Source organism: Anopheles funestus, chromosome 2RL (genome assembly GCF_943734845.2).
Source record: "Anopheles funestus chromosome 2RL, idAnoFuneDA-416_04, whole genome shotgun sequence".
NCBI lineage: Eukaryota > Metazoa > Arthropoda > Insecta > Diptera > Culicidae > Anopheles > Anopheles funestus.
Window position 1 is genome coordinate 90,008,314 of NC_064598.1, and position 15,092 is coordinate 90,023,405.

The 15,092-nt window shown below is 42.7% G+C and overlaps 1 protein-coding gene across 6 annotated transcripts in view; it reads left to right on the plus strand.

Annotated features, from left to right (window-relative positions):
- The window catches only part of LOC125765663 (protein spire-like), a 90,842-nt gene extending 76,597 nt beyond the window's left edge, over window positions 1-14,245 (plus strand). For 4 of the 6 annotated variants that reach the window (XM_049431030.1, XM_049431031.1, XM_049431032.1 and 1 more), the window contains exons 7-11: window positions 2,937-2,969; window positions 5,232-5,362; window positions 5,721-5,832; window positions 5,924-6,047; window positions 8,871-14,245. In XM_049431030.1, the coding sequence (XP_049286987.1) occupies window positions 2,937-2,969; window positions 5,232-5,362; window positions 5,721-5,832; window positions 5,924-6,047; window positions 8,871-9,019 (549 nt within the window). In that variant the 3' untranslated portion in view covers window positions 9,020-14,245. Of the gene's footprint in view, window positions 1-2,936; window positions 2,970-5,231; window positions 5,363-5,720; window positions 5,833-5,923; window positions 6,447-8,870 lie in introns of those variants that run through there. The other 2 variants (XM_049431034.1, XM_049431035.1) reach the window with 2 other exon arrangements.
- Window positions 14,246-15,092: the final 847 nt, after the last annotated feature.

The window sequence follows — 15,092 nt, forward strand, 5'->3', positions numbered from 1 at the left end:
GATGCGAAGTCGAAACTGTGTTTAAACCAATCGCTAAAGTATAAAACCTACATCATGCAAATATTCCGCAAAATCTGTTATGCTTTTATGCTCGCTTTATTCGCTGTGTGGAGTGATCATTGGTGCGTATCAAAATTATGCCATCCGGTACATGGGAAAGTCGTCACATGGCGTCGAACGTTAATTCATCTTGCTCATGGTGTCCACCAATCGTTTAATTGTATCGTCTCTGCGCTTTAACAACGTTTGAACAAATTTGATGACGGTAAAGTTTGGAGAGAAAGGTACTAAAGATAAAATAAAAAAGAAAAATCATTTCAGAAATAGTATGAAAAATTAAGGCTGCATGTAGAAAATCAAATAAACTGCTTGCAATGGAAGCGCTAAGCATATGTAAAGAAAGGCTGGAGGGAAAATGAGGCTAAATAAGCTTACCATTTCACCTAATGACATTGATTTTGAGGTCAAATTTGGATGGTTTATGCACAGTTTATGAAAATGAAACAAGCACAACAAAGGTCAGGAGCAACGGATTAACAACCCGAAAACCGTTCGATATATGCCCTCGATAAAACAGTACGACACGCACGTTTATGGCCATTTGTTTCGCCTAATTCTTTCAAATGCTCCAATAAGTCCCCACTTGTGTCGGTGAAGTGCAGTAGCAATTAAGGGACCAATTTACCTAACTATTTCCTGTCTTCCTAGTTTGCAAACCATCGGGGCTGTGCTGTGAGTTGGTAACTTTCAACTCACCGTTTGCCAACGTGAAAGTGGTACCGCCACCACACTAAAACCGCACCAGTTTGACCAGAATTATGCGCAATTACCGTGGAAAGCGTCACTACAACGATTGTGGTGATCTTTTTTCTTCTGTTGCTGTTATGTTTTGTGCGAATACAACGATGCCAAATAGTGCGCGGCGTGGTGATTCGTGTGCGGTCCGTCGTTTGCCCGTTTGTTGAAATCCCTCTATGCCGGGAAGGTTAATATTGACGGATAGTGGTCCTACGGTGTCAAACCATTTGGAAGAAGATGCTTGGTGGAAGCTAATGAGCAATGAAAAATGTAGCAAAACCGTGTCATATTGCTTGGATATGATAGTATACCTTTAAGAATTTTTTTCTATTACTACTAATGAAAATATCCAGTGGGGTTTTGTTGCTTCATAATAAGAAATGAAGAAGCAAAACAACACTTGCCGTATTATAATTTCCAGGCTTTTGTTCATTTAAAACTATGACAAACAGTTGTGCGCATTTTTTTCCCAGCCTGCATGTGCTATAATTCGATGCATTAAATCAAAAGACTTCAACGAGTGGTGTATGTGGATAAAGCGACGAACCTCTCGTTCACCTGAGCTTCCAGATATGCGCAAACAGAAAAAAATCAAAACAATGTTGACAGCTGACCAGCCCTGAAGTTGGCATAAATTAAGCTCTTTTGAACGAAAATGAATGTGTCATGCTGATTGGTGAGGGTAACAAAAAAAAAAAGCCAAACTCAACTCCTTTTATACTTTCCATTTCCTTTCCTTTTCGTTTGAAGCTGTAGGTTTTGACGGGATGATTTTTGTTCCATTTTTTTTTCTGGGCACATACGTAGCAAAGGGAAATAAAAAGGATTCTGGTTGCCAATCTTGCCGTACCGTTCCAATTACATTCCAAAGGATTTTTACGTTTCGATGTCCACACGTTTTACAGCCGAAATACGTCTGCTGACATCCAACCGGCACTGCTCCGTTTCCGTCGTTGATGCTGATGGCTCTATTCTTCTGTCCAACGGCTGCAGGATATGTAGCGCGCAAAGGGACGTTGCGTAAAGACACGACGCAATCAGAGAGGCAACGAAGTCTACTGTCTGTCATGGTCGCCCAGTCAGCCGCCATCACCTGTGTTCGTCTTCATTGTTTCCGAACGCGGGTGAAGGTGAAAGTCAGGTTCCATTTTCCATCCACCATCCACGATTTGCACACTTGCATCCGGTAATTAAAGGACTTTGTTTCTTCTTCGGTAGTTGAGCGGGAAGCTAGAAGCTGGAAAGGGGTGGATTGAAAAAAAAACGCAACGCATAAACGATGCTTTGCTTTCGACGGGAAACTTGCTCGTTTCGGATGCGATATAAAATGTGCAAAAACAAAGCAACAAAAAAAACAACAACCCGAAAAAGAAGTAACAAACCACAGAAAAGCGAGCATTGCTTCTACCGTTAACACGGCATTCACTTGCATTTCAGCTGACGTACAGTAGACGGCAGAATCGAAACGAAATGTTTCTCGATTTCCGTCTGCATTCCCAGGTAAAACAGTTGTCGTTTCTCCCACCGCCGAACGATAACGACACGCGAAAGCACCCATGCACTGTCGGAAGAAGTAGCTGTAGTTGAAGGAAAAATATATTTAAAAAAAAAACATCCCTCGATCCGGCGGACCTGTTAATGCACCGAATGTGTGCCGAACGATAAGGTGCCGGACGAAATGGAGTACAACGATGCGAAAGAATGTACTTTAATTAATCTTTGAATAATATATTTTCCCCCCTCATCACGTCCGTTTCTTTCGCATCCCGAAAACGGCGTACTGCTTACGATGCACTCTCTCTCTCTCCTCTTACTCTGTGTGACGGTTGACGATCGTTAAAAATCAAGCCAGCTGAGTTTACATTTCAGTTTTATTTTACACATTCACGGAAACTACCACCTTTACAGCACTTTTTCTTCACTTCCCGGGAATGCTGCTAACCTGATGCCGATTGGTACATTGGTAACACATTCGTACGTCTGCGTTTGGGTGCTGATACTACTTTTCAACTGATCGACGAAATTGAACCAATTGTCGGCTGGAATCTTGTGTGTCTGTGTCAACAATGGTGATGTCCGTTTCGTTATTCGGACGGGAATCCGCAATTATCGTTGCGGAATACCCGAATCGAATGCAGTCGGACGATCAAAGAATCTGGCAAGCACTGCAAGTATGAGCGTTTTAACTTAAATCATTGTACTTACATTGTTTTGGGGTAAATATTCATGCCATTTTGTAGAGCAATTTCGTTGCCTTTTTTATTTGTTTCGGTGCCTCATACCTTATTTGGAATTGCTCATCTTTTTTGTTTGTCGTTTCGTTACGTTCGTTCGCTTTAAGTTAAAAGTACGCGGAATAAGCTGCTGGTGATTTATTCTCCCCTGACCCGTCCGCGTCTTTTATTTTGTTCAACGGATTTTTCAGTTTTGTCATTTATCATTATCGATGTACATGGATGGTGCAATTTCCTTCCTGCAAGTAATAGACACAACCTCACAAATTAGACGATAGACGACGAACCCCTAGGGCACATTAAAACCCGGCATTCCTTTCCCGGTTATCCCGGGCTAGTTGTTGATTTATTGCAGCATCTGGTTGCTGTTTGTTGTTTTTTTTTCGTTTTGATTAAAAATGACAACCCCTTCGGGTAACAGAGCCACGCTACAGCATGATGATGATGGTGATCATGATGAAAATCCTCTTCATCCGGCCATGGAAAATAAGGGAACTATTTCTGTTTTTCCTCCGCTGCCACCGCGGGGGAAAAAAGGAGGGCGATCACTGATGAAAGGTATGTGATCCATTTGTTTGTGCCCAGAGTTGACCGGGAAATTGATGGATTATGATGCGCGAGATGCTCTGGAAATAGTGCGCTTGTACCATCTTCGGAAGCTGCTTTTGATCTTGAACGCCACCGGATGATGGGCAATAAATAAATGAATTACTACCGGATTAAGCGGTACTCCGATGCCCGCAATGGGACGGAAATAGACTAGGTAACGCTGTGATCGAACGGTTTGCTTCGAAGAAATGAAGATTTTTTTTTGAGCTTTTTGCAATGATTATTACATCCTGTTCTGTGTGTTTTATTCTTCATGCGAATAAACCGGCTATGACATTTTATCGACCTTTATGTGTTTTATACCTTCAAGAGGCAATCAAGAATGCTCTTCGAAGTTAATAAATAATGTTCATAGACATTGTGGATTGTGGTCTATTTGGTGAAAGAGAAGTTTCCGAGCGAAAGATAAAAAATCCGTTTATCTGCCTACATAAATACTATCTGGCGGTTTAATGAACCAGCTGCCCCGGGGGGGATTTTTTCCATCCCCAACGTTTAGAACGGTTGGTAGCTAGCATTTTCGTAAGCGGCTTATACTACAAAAGCGGACTTCGAAGATTTTCGAAAGACCGCACGATGAAGAATGTGCCACCGCACGGGGTTTGGAAGCTCGATTTGTGGTTGGGCTTCTGGTGAGTTCTAGATTACGTTCACTTTGCTCAACGAAACAGGATGATTTGGTGCCGTTTGCAGCACACGTTTGCCTTTTTGCAGTGTCGCTTCAAACCGTTCGCGATAGAATGTGACGTTTTTTTGCAATTTGCGAAAGGAAACGTTCCTTTTTTTCTTCTTCTGTCGGCGCGTGTATTTAGTGAGTTGGTTTGGTTGGATGATTCATGCCGATTTATAGTTGTGCAATATTATAAAGTCGGTTAGTGTCGGAAGATTAATTACTTTGCTGTAATCGGAAAAGGTTAGTGAAGAACTATCTTTAAAAAAACGTTGGTATAATAGTGGTATTTTGTGGATTTTTTATTATTCACAGACAGTTGGTTTACGTTTTAAGAGATAATCAATAAGATCTAATATCTCTCGCGCTATATCAGCTACCGATTGGGCATTATTCGTGGCAAGACTCCTCGCAGCTCACTACTGGACAGGCAGGTATTGCCTTCCGATCAAATTCCTCGTTCGATTGACAGCAGAGCAGCGGCAAGTTTCATAACTGTCACAAATTCCATAAATTCTAATACACTGTTTCGCGCCGATCGCGACGTAAACCCTTTTGTTGTGCGCTTTTGTGGTCGATCCGAACGAAGTGGCTGCTCCGATCGCGATGTGGAACGTTTCGATACGCATTCCGCAAGAAATATGTGACCAACGAAACATGAGACCGATGGTCACAGTTGTGGTTAGGCGCCACTTTGTCAACGCTGGAGCACATGCTGGGCCAATGTTGTCATGAAGTTGTGCTGTGTTGTAACTGCGCGGAAGGTTCACTACCATACGTTTGTGCATCGTAGTTATTATTTTTTAGGAGTTGCTTAAAGAATGTTTTAACTTTTATTATGTTTAGTTTTCACAAAAGGGAATTTTGTTTTCTTTCTTCTTGTTCATTGAATAACTTCTTATTTTCTTTCCTTATTGTAGGCCCGCTTTTGGATGCAGGTCGTTGATGAGCTACGGCGTGGTGTACGGTTGAAAAAGATCAACTTTTCGCGCACACCGATCGAGTACGAACTGACGCCCTATGAAATCCTGATGGAGGATATCCGCTCCAGGTGAGTTTCGTAGTCGACGATTCAGGTCGGGGTCAAGAGCAGTATCCCGATTAGTTCGGTACGGTTGTAGCTACTTTCGAAAGGGATTTCCCGCTTCAACTCCACTCTCCCTTCAACCCTCTCCCTCCATTCCTCTCTCCCGCGGAGCCCTTTGACGACAGCCATCACGATTTGTGAGATAATCATATCGATCGCTACACACGATCGTGCTTTACTTCGTTTGGGGACAGTTTGCCTTTTGCCTGTGCCACAGTATCGACCTTCACAACGCAAGAGAAAAAAAGAAACACAGTTCGATGTAGGTGTACAACAGCACACAAACGCTTGATTGTTCTCGTTTTTTGCTCCCGATTTACAGAAAGTACAATCTCCGCAAGGTTATGGTGAATGGTGACATTCCGCCCCGGGTCAAGAAAGACGCACACGCCGTCATATTGGAGTTCATTCGTTCGAGGCCACCGTTACGCAAGGTAAGTGGGTGAAAATTAACATTAAATATTGCGATCCTTTTAGATGATGTTTGTTGATGTCTGAACTGAAACGGATCGTTACTTTTTGTAGGCATCGGAAAGAAAGCTGGCACCGGCACCGTTAAAGCGAGTTTCCTGTCCACGAGAGCAGCTGCTGGATTCGATACGGAAAGGACGCGTGCTGAAGCCGGTGCATCCGAAGCTGAAGTCAAGACGTATGTAGAATTGGTTGACACATTGAACATTTGGGGTTTTATTTTTATTTTCCTGTTTTCGTATTCATCTTAAGAAAAATTCGTTTATTTACAACTTGGTTGAACTATCATCTTTATCATATAAAAGGAACTAAATCATTGCTGCGGAGGAATATATGTGTCGATGTTTAATATTGTGGCCTAGTCCTGAGTCATTAATTATAAATTCTTTACATTAAGAAGCAAAAAAACACTGCGTATGACTGTTATTATAATATTAATTACTGCGTAATGTAATCAATACGGGATCTTCTGCTCGCATGCAGTGCCGTGGCGCTTAATTGAAGTTTAATCATTTCAGTTCCATGATCCAAACGTCATCCCACCGGATGGCAGTGCTTCCGCAATGGGTTGGAAGGCACATTGATGGAAAGGAAACAGGTTTCAGAAAATGAATAAAAAAAACTCCCGCTCTCGTGCAGCAAAATGTGTCGTCCCGTTTTCATGGTGCAGGGCGCCATTTCCAATTCGATGTGACAAAACGGCCACGGCTGCAAACATGCATCGCACGCACATGCATGGAACGTGTCAATCACGGCACGCACGCACGAAACGCATGGATGGTCAGTGGCGGGCACGTGTGTGCACGCATAACCATGGGAGGCGCGCGAAGCATGAGAAGGCAGGGCTTTATGTTATTTAGTGTGGACGGTAGGGATTTATTAAATTAATAGCAAACCGTCAACAATTTCCCGATGATTAATTGTCTCACTTTATCTGACCCTGGAGCGGCCGCGCAGAAGGGTGTAGTGGTTAATGTATGGGCAAAATGGATAGGCCAAGTTACGCTAGTACCGTTCATTGGGCAGGTTGTTGAACGGCAAAAAAACGGGGAACCAGTTTTCTTACGATTTGTTTTTGCATGCCGCGGCACCACCCGTTTGTAACACGCCACCACCCATTCATCGCCACAGTTTCACAACAGTGGGGTTGGGTTGGAAATTTTACACCCTCCCCTCTTTCTTCCCCCACCGCCTTAGGGTAATTGGTTGGCCGTCACTTAGCAGCATTGAAACACCGTTTCCTGTTTTTATCCGGCTCAAAACGCACGGTGCTACTTCTGTGCTTTTACAGCCTTTTTCCCCTCATTATCCCGTCGTGGTATTACAGTTTTTTTTCTGTTGTATTTTTTTATCTGTTTTGCTTTATTTTTCACCAATATTGGTAATCCAGGCAACATCCGTGGGCTGGGAGCTTCTTGGCAGTTTTCTAATGTACCGTTCGTCGCTTGTTCCGGTGTGTCATTGAAGTCTTTTGTAGGACTGTGTTTTGCAGAAGCATGGGCAGTTTCCAGTCGTGTAGTTAGAATGTGAACGTGTAAGTTGTGTGTTTGCATTGAGCTTTATGGTCGAATACAGTATTCGTTCATTCATACGTTGATTTTTTGTAAAGAAATTCATAAAAAATTGCATTACTGCTCCTTCAGTAGCTTCGATTACCGTATGAGATGACTTCAAAATTGTCGCCTAATCGTAGAAGTGAATTTAACTGTAAAAGATGGTCATAACAGTAAAACATAAAACCCTTTCACTTTCTACAACGAATATAAAAAAATCACTTACGATGAGCGCATTCCACACACTCGTTTGCATATTTCCCACGCGTACAGTGTGTCCGTGCCAATGCGTGTTCGCACTGCAATAATGCAAACTTGCACTTTCTACACTTCGTCAGTCATCATCGGAGCGAATTGTTGTTTTACGCATGCGTGAACATACTTGTGGGACATCTTTCCTCGCTAGTTTCAAACTCCTTCAAGGCTAGGAATGAATATGGCACATTGGATCTTCGCATAACTTTCTTTACACTCAAAGGAAGCTGAAGACAAAAAAGATGCACCGAAAAAAATGCGTGGGAAATAAGGGGTGTGTATATGTAAAAATGCACACACCAATGGAAAGCATCGAAAATCGCCTTCTTTTACACTAGTCCGTTGAGATGTGTCAGAATAAAATTAAGTTGTTTGTAGCCGCAGTCGCTTACGTTGATGATGCTGTTAGCAACATTGTTGCACATTAGCTAATCACGATCATACCTATGATGGAAGGTGATTATGATGCAGACAGGGCGATTGAAAAGAAATTTGCAGAACGACCGTAGCCGGCAAAGGTTTAGCTGTGAACCTTTTTCACCCGGTTCGATCACACCGGTACGCGCATACATACGTGTCTGAGAGAGTATACTTGCCTGTGTGTATTGCTGCTTGATGCTAAAGTGTCGAGTACGCGACGTAATGGCTTCATTAAGCAGCCTCCCATTTTATATCTTCACTCACCATCCACCACGAGCTCGGATCGAGACGCATTTTCTCCGTTCCCGATCACGCACGCGTGGCAGTGTTGATGTGATTAGCATATTTTCATGCACGGCAATATAGCGTAAAGCTACGGTTGATGCTGCGTATTTACGCTATTTTTGTTGTTGTATTTATTCCCATTCACCACGTTTTCTCAACGCACATTTGCACTGATTTTGGTGGGGCAAAAAATTCAGTTGATGAAAAGCCTTGGGCCAAAGGTGAATCCGAAAGGGTCGTTAGTTTTGTGGCGTGATTTTCATTTGCCGCAGCAAGATTAGCATGATTAATGTTTGCATTTTAATTAAAGGAAATGGAAAAATAAAAAAAGATGGACACATCCGTAAAAATTCAAGATCGCACGATTTTGTACATCTGAAATTGGTACAAAAACGAAATCCGTGCATGAATTTCGCACCATGGAAATGGAAAAAGCTAGTCACTTTCCTCCTCATTCACCATCATTCTTCTTCATTTTCCGTGTTTAGGGTGCAGTTTGTTAACACTTTCCATCACTATTCCACTTCATCCATTTCAGTACATCAATATCAGTAAGTATCGTGCGAATGTAGTATTTTTTTGTAATATTTGTGTTGGTTTTTTATGTCTGTTGTTTTTTTCTGTAAAAGTCACTTGAGAGGAGTATTGTTTGTGAGTAGGATGTATTTGTTCTGTTTTGTGATACGTTTTGTAATTCGGTAGTAACATTTGAAATTTCTCAAGTCGCTCGAAGTCCAATCGAACACATTCCATCAAAGCGTGTCTGCTCGTTCCAACCTGTTGACATGCGGCCACCATAAAAGTCGTACAATAATTGTTTGCTCAGTCGAGCCCGCAACGCGGGGCTCTTGCACATTCGCTGGATGCACCCAATAATGCTGATGACTTTGACATCGAATGTCGATCAGTGTCGATACGCTCAAGAGACCCGAACCCAACGGGGCGCTCAGGGTGACCCAGATCAGGACGTGTTGATGTGCGTCGGGTATGCTACCTGTCAACACGCCGGCATGTATCGAAGGTTCAGGTTTCCGAGGTCTTGTCGGGAGTGCATTAGGAGCAGCTGAGCATTTCGTACACGCAAAACCATTGCATAACTATGTACAGAACACACACCTTATTTTTCGGAGCGAATGTTTTGGGCCCTACCAGGGGGGGTGGGGAAGTCGTTTATGGTGTACGCTATGCAAATGGAACGTTTCATAGAATGCAGCACAATGCTCGTGTGTGTCTTATTGCGTTTTGTTTGTCACCGTTTGACGTGAAGGGCGATACGATCGATGCGAGAAAACAATCATTACGCGGAAGTGGGAGGCTCATCCAAAACTGCTGCTGCATGGAAAACCCGACAGCTTAATAATCATCGAAGGAAATGAAACTCCAAACCAATCAATTATAAACCGTGCTGACAGACGGTTCGACAAGGGAAAGAAGATTATTCCGGTATCGTATCGTTGTCGACACACGCTGAACAATCTTCTTCCGGTGCTAAACATCCTCAACGTTTCTTCCGGGGCACGTCGAACTTTATATTGGTAAGTTTACCCCGAAACGAGTAGCTCCTTTCATCTGATGTCTCGTTTCGAAGAACATCGGGAGCATTGAAGATTAATTATCGCAACCGCCTTGACTCACTTTCCCCCGCTGTACGAACGGATGCCGGTGTGTACCTTTCATCGAAAGGCATCCGGAAGATCGATGGAATCTACGACCGCAGGAAATCACGATGAACAGCATCGTGTTGTGTGTGTGTGTATGTGAACCATCTCGGTGTATTAAAGTTGGTCTTATTATTCGGTCGGACTGTTGTGAATGTAACTGTCGAGACGGTTCACCTTCCTGCTTTCATATTGCTTTTGGTGAGCTTGAAAAGCCCAGACAAAAAGATGACACCAGAAGACAGTCATCCCGTGTGGTTCCGACCGTAAATACTACCGGTTTATGTTGACGAATGGAATGCAACATATGAATGAAGAATTTATGTCATATAGTGGTCTTAAAATATTGTGAGAAAAAGCTTTCTGAGGAAATTTCCAGTTGGATGAAGTTGTGGCTCCAATTTAACAATTACTGCTAAAAGATCCAGTAGATCTTTCTGTTCTGCTTTGGATACTGGAGATGAACTACAACATCATATACAAGCGATAATGAGACAACGATCGTTCCTTTCCATAAACCAAGCTATATTGACGGCGATCCGGTGGAAGTTAACCGATTTTCCAAGGAATTGAGTAGCACCCGGGCGGTTCTATAATGTCTACCCGTGACTTCGTGCCTTTGAACCAACTTCTTCCTTTCTCCATTCCGCTAGGTTTCTTCAATTTCTTCAAGCGATTGTTGTCGGCATGTACGCTGTCTCGTTCCCCAATCACTTTGGTCTAGGTCACTGGGGTGCTGGTAGCAATCGTGATCTCGATCGATGGCAACGCGCAAAGATGATGTAAGGCTTGTTCTGTCGCTGTTCCCTTTTTGCAAAAAAAACGGCGCTTCGGGGCGGCAATCGGTTTTTGGGAAACTGTGGGAAAACCTCCTCTTCCCATGTTTTGAGCACGTTAAGAAGCTACTCGACCGGCCAATAATTCACGAGTTGATGTGTTTTTTTTTGCAACCAGATTTTACCTCCATTCTATCTCGGCGTCAAGGTTGACTGATGTTGGTGATGAGAAAGAAAGATGGTTATTATATAAGAGAAGCCACCGTGGAAGTACTACAAAGCGGTACACGGGATACGCTGCCATTGGAAATTATCAATTAACGTCACCGAGCGAATAGAAGGATGCGCGGGAAAGCAGCAGAAGCACAAAGAAAACACAGCAGCAGTAGATGGTGAGGAAGCGTTCAGCCAGTAGCTGGATTAATGATCGAATGATTGAGGAAAAGTTTCTCAGGGATATACATTTTCAATGTAACGCCGTACGACAATACGGGGGATACCACGAACAGGGTTTTCGGCTGCTTTGATCCATCAAGTCACATTATTTGTGTACGATTCGGGGTATTTTTTTTTATTCAGTATTGTATAATTTGTTAAGTTAATTGAACATAACGATGATTGCTTGATGGAATTCCGATTCGTATAAGCTAAACCAAAAGTGAACGAAGAAAAGTTCATACCTACCGCAAAATGCAATCTGGTTTTGCGTGACATTTTTATTGAGACGCTTTCTTCACTATTTCAGAAGATTCATTTTCTTAGAGAAAGAATTAAAATATTATCTAATCAACATAACCAGCCTCCATCCTTCTTTCATGTTCGTTCTCCCACATACGATCCTTAATTAAACCATTCGCAGTCAAACTAACTGGCCACAGCTAGAAAATCGCCGCAAAGAAATAATTAGAGATATAAAATTTATTGACTGACCGATCGCGGTTCGTCGCTTATCATCCTGTAGAGGTCCCTCTGTGAATCCTGTGAAGTCTCTCTGAACCCATTTATTGGGTATTATACATTTTGATGTTTTTTTTCTTCTTCTGCCTCTCTTTACTTAAATTCCACACCCGTTGACTGCATATGGTATCGCATAAATTTGGAGTTTTAATATCATTTGAAGTGAAACCACCACACGAGATGAGCCGCGTACGCGGGAGAGTTTCTCAGCCTGTAACGCGACGGGGAAACCATAATTTTCCCCATATTATGTGTTGCTCAGTTGGTAAGCTTTGGTAAGAAAATGAGCTTCGCAACGGCTACGAGTTATGATTTTTAAATTTTCCACACATTGAAAACCCGCGAACACGGCCAGATTTCGTCGCAATGTGGTTTTTTTTCGCATCGTAATCAAACGATTTCATCAGGCCGAAAGTGACCGCAGTGTATTTGGAGCTGAAAGCGACATCTGTGTGTCAAACGATCGTGTATGGTAAAGAGAAAGAGGGAGAATGAAAAAGAGCAAAAAAAGCTATCTCCAGCTGAGTTTGTGGAGCCTACAAATCCGTGTCTGAAGCTAACTAATCGAAGACATCTTCTGCTCAATCGCTGATGACGATAATTGATGTTCGTGTTGTCCTCCCGACAAAAAAAAAACAAGAAATCTAAAAGCGAAAGCTCGAAAAGGATGCAAATTTGCCTAATGATGCACGGACACGCGTTCTGCTTCGTGTTAAAACGCGGGTGAAAACGGGCCATCGATTTACTGCAATCAACAGCCCGATGATTTTTGGGATGAATCATCAAAACCATCCCCCCCAAACGTGTCTTCATAGTCCCGGTGATAACGCTGAGCTGCATGCAAGCGTTACAGTCCTCGCATACTGACAAGATGTCAATGATACGCTCCGCTGGCGGCTTACATTAGCATAAAAATGTGCTTTTAATGCACGGTTGTAGTGCGATCGGGTGCAAACCGGCATTGGTGTCAGGAGGCGGAAAGATACATGTCATAATGCATACATTTTGCGGTGCGTTGTGACATCATGCGCGTAAGATATTAAACTTTATCTGTACACCAGTACGCGTGCTTAAACCATTCGTTTAATGTTTAGCGTTACAACTGATCGAAACGCAAAATGTATTAAAGAAAGGAATAATGTATTCAAATAAAAAAAATGGGAGATAACATCAAAACAAACTGAATACAAAAACAAATGAATAATAATAATGTACATATGTGAGAAATGAAAGAATGGTACGAAAGTGGTACTGTCTGCACACGACGGATTAGCTACGCCACAATCAAGCAACAACAAACCCGCACGGTCGGAATGTAAAAGATATAAACATGGGCCCATCGAGGGAGGTCACACGTTTGCACACGATGCACCCAGTGCAATGGAGGGGTGGCTGGGAAGCTTCGAAAGGGTTTTTCGGGAAGAGTTGTGTGGGGTGCATTGGGGACGAAACGTGTAGGGCACCGGGCATCCATCGTAGGTCGGGAATGGAGAGAGAGAAAACTATTACACACTCGAAACGACACGACTAACCTACATATTCGTGTCATCTTTATGCCCTTACTTACCATCACCTCCACCAGCTTTGATCACCTCACCGATCCGACGCACCAAGATCGGATGGAAAGAAGAGGGCTGATGATTATGATACCATACTCTCTAGGAGACGTCGCACGGATGAGAAGGATAGCTTTTTTTCTTGCTTTATGTTTCCCTTTAGTCTAGCTTTCAATGGCAATCTGTAAGGTTATGATTCATTATCATCTTGACTGTAGTGGAACGCGCTCGTGTGTGTGTGTTTTCACTTCCATCTGGCCTTTTTATTCCTTTCCTCCTTTTGAAGTGCATTCCTGCATCATAGCTTATCGATTATCGGATACATATCGTGGCCCTTATAGGAAGGTGCTAAGCTTTAACGTTAAGGAGATGAGGAGTTCCCCCTTTTCGCGTGGAGGAAGTTGCGAATGAATAGAGAGAGAGAGAGAGCGTGATCTTGACATCGTTCGAATCGATTATCGAAGCCTTTTGTACACTGCTGGCCAATGATGGTTTTCCTTCGTTTGTGTGATTTGTTTTCCCTCCGGGATTGCTTCAGGGTGGGGATGGTAAGTTAAGGGACAACCCTTGACAGAGCTAAAGGGAATCGATCAATCAACGTTTTTATTCACCCGTGTAATGGTTTTGTAATTGAGAAAAGGGGATTTTATTTCCCTTTTCTAACCATTTGATTTGCAATTGTTGAAAGATTAATATCTGGTGTGCTTTATTGTAATTTGCTTGAAGAGAGGCTGCACATTTCGAACCTAAAGAGTTCCGTTTTTCTATTTTTTTAAAGAAAAGTTTTCTTTTATATTGGATGGCTAGCTAAACTTACCATCTTTAAGCTTACTTGCTAAATTTTAAGTACTTGTAAAGATTTTCTTAAAGAATATCTAGTGAAAATTTCAAGTCAATCGGTTCATAGGTCTCCGTGATATTCTGGGTACCGATTGAGGAAACAGACTACATCGTCTCTTAAATTTTGGGTTTAAATTTTATTCCCAACCGTCTTGTGATCGTCTTTTGTTATAGCATCTTCCAAACCAATTGTAGCTCCCATCGTTCACCATCATATCATTTACTGCACTCTGGTTAATTTTATCGCAGCAAAAACACCTTGGCCAATTTAACGCACTGCGAAACTTCGCCCAGGATCGTGAAAATTGACAACCCGTTGTTAGTCGACGTAGGGTCAGAAAATGAAGGTTATTACCAGTAGGCAGATTGGTTTGATGTTGCGTTCACTTGCAATGAGCCCTTTTTTGCAGGTGCAGCATGAGATGTTGTACGATCACTTTCCTTTGCAATAAACCCGCAACGATCGGACACGACGTTGTCGATTGGTTTGAAAAAAAAAACGGGGAAACGTAATGAGAATTTTAGGTTAGCCGGAAAGTCGATGGAGACATACGAAGGGAGAATTCCATTTGATTCACTCTTAAGGCGCGCGCATCATCTGCATCATAATCAACTCGTAATCAAGCCGGTGAGAGGGACTCGCGTGTTCCCTTGGGATGAGTCTCTGTTCCACTCTACAGCGACTACAATTCAACATCAACAACATCATTACCATAAACACCGTCGCTAATGATGATGCTATTTTGGGTGAGTTGGGACGGGCGATATGGAAGCGGCGCGTGTCGCTTACCGTGGCGTGTATGGTTGTAACCTTCAGAAATCTTCCACTCCGATTCTACACCACTGTTAATCCCTCAAAACACACTCCCTGCTTTATTGGCTGCCATGCGATCGTCTCATCGAAACTACACCAAAATCCAATC